The 1739-nt window shown below is 42.6% G+C and overlaps 1 protein-coding gene across 1 annotated transcript in view; it reads left to right on the top strand.

Annotated features, from left to right (window-relative positions):
* Nucleotides 1–1447, top strand: part of LOC117941437 (melanopsin-A-like) — a 2923-nt gene extending 1476 nt beyond the window's left edge. Inside the window, exons 2-3 of the mRNA XM_034866458.1 lie at nucleotides 474–533; nucleotides 1141–1447. Coding sequence (XP_034722349.1) covers nucleotides 474–533; nucleotides 1141–1302 — 222 coding nt within the window. The 3' untranslated portion in view covers nucleotides 1303–1447. The remainder of the gene's footprint in view (nucleotides 1–473; nucleotides 534–1140) is intronic.
* Nucleotides 1448–1739: the final 292 nt, after the last annotated feature.

Here is a 1739-nt window from a genome sequence, read left to right as displayed (position 1 = left end):
TCTGGGTCGTGGGTGGGTCGAGGCGTCTTCTTTCATCTTAATCTCTTTGATCTGATGATGAGCTTTGATCTCAGATCTCGGTTTCTTTTGATCGTAATCAGCTGTTTGGTTTTTGGGTGATTGATTGGAGATGCTCTGGTTTCCTGTCTCTCCTGCTCCTTCAAAGTAAAAGTGTTCTTTCTCCTTCAAAGTAAAAGTGTTCTTTCTCCTTCAAAGTAAAAGTGTTCTTTATCCTTCAAAGTAAAAGTCTTCTTTATCCTTTAAAGTAAAAGTCTTCTTTCTCCTTCAAAGTAAAAGTGTTCTTTCTCCTTCAAAGTAAAAGTGTTCTTTCTCCTTCAAAGTAAAAGTCTTCTTTCTCCTTCAAAGTAAAAGTCTTATTTCTCCTTCAAAGTAAAAGTCTTCTTTCGCCTTCAAAGTAAAAGGTCTTCTTTCTCCTTCAAAGTAAAAATCTTCTTTCTGTCTTTTTCTTACAGACGTCCTATGACACTGATTTCTCCGCGGCGGGGGTCAGTGAACGCACCGCCGTCCCAAACGTGAGTCACACATAGAGACACACACACACACACACACACACACACACACATAGAGACACACACACACACACATAGAGACACACACACATAAAGAGACACACACACACAAAGAGAGACACACACACACACACACTAAGAGACACATATACAAAGACACACAAACAATGAGACACACACACACAAACGCACAAAGAGACACACATAGAGACACACACACATACACACACACACACACACACATAGAGACACACACACACACAGAGACAGACACACATAAAGAGACACACACACACACAAAGAGACACACACTCACAAACACACAAAGAGACACACACAAACACACACATAGAAACACACACACACACACACATAGAGACAGACACACACAGTGAGAAGAACATTTCTTCTGCCGAACATATTTATTACAGTAATATATAAAATAACACAATTATATTACTTTTGTGTAATTAGTGTCATTAATAGTACCCTAATATTAAAAGGTTAAAAGTGTGTATATATATATATACTATATATAATTATACATATTTATATATATATGTATTAAGTCCAGTGATGAGATCATAACTGTTAATAACTCTTGTCACAGACCAAAGTTGCAGAGGCCCACGGACGGAGGAGCACGATTGGTCGGATCCCGAGCATCGTCGTCACCACTGAGTCCAGCCCCTTCCTTCCCATTGGACGAAAGGGCTCCACCGCCCGGCCGACGGCGGCCAATCACAGCAGCACGGGGGCGGGGTCTGGGTAGAGAGCCTTCAGCTCAGAAACAAACAGAATCAGTCACTGCAGATTTGAGTCGCGCATGCGTCACTTTACGCAACTAGTTAGCATTTAGGATGCTAACGAGAAGCTAACGATACTTCTGTAGCGTCTGAAGTAGCCTCCGGGATGCTAACGAGATGCTAACGAGACTTCTGTAACGTCTCAAGTAGCCTCCGAGATGCTAACGAGAGGCTTCTGTAGCGTCTGAAGTAGCCTCCGAGATGCTAACGAGATGCTAACGAGAGACTTCTGTAGCGTGTGAAGTAGCCTCCGAGATGCTAACGAGATGCTAACGAGAGACTTCTGTAACGTCTGAAGTAGCTTCCGAGATGCTAACGAGATGCTAACAAGATGCTAACGAGAGACTTCTGTAACGTCTGAAGTAGCCTCCGAGATGCTAACAAGATGCTAACGAGAGACTTC

Source organism: Etheostoma cragini, unplaced genomic scaffold (assembly GCF_013103735.1).
Source record: "Etheostoma cragini isolate CJK2018 unplaced genomic scaffold, CSU_Ecrag_1.0 ScbMSFa_749, whole genome shotgun sequence".
Lineage (NCBI taxonomy): Eukaryota > Metazoa > Chordata > Actinopteri > Perciformes > Percidae > Etheostoma > Etheostoma cragini.
Note: the sequence above shows the minus strand (reverse complement) of the source record. Positions and strands in the feature narration are given on the sequence as shown.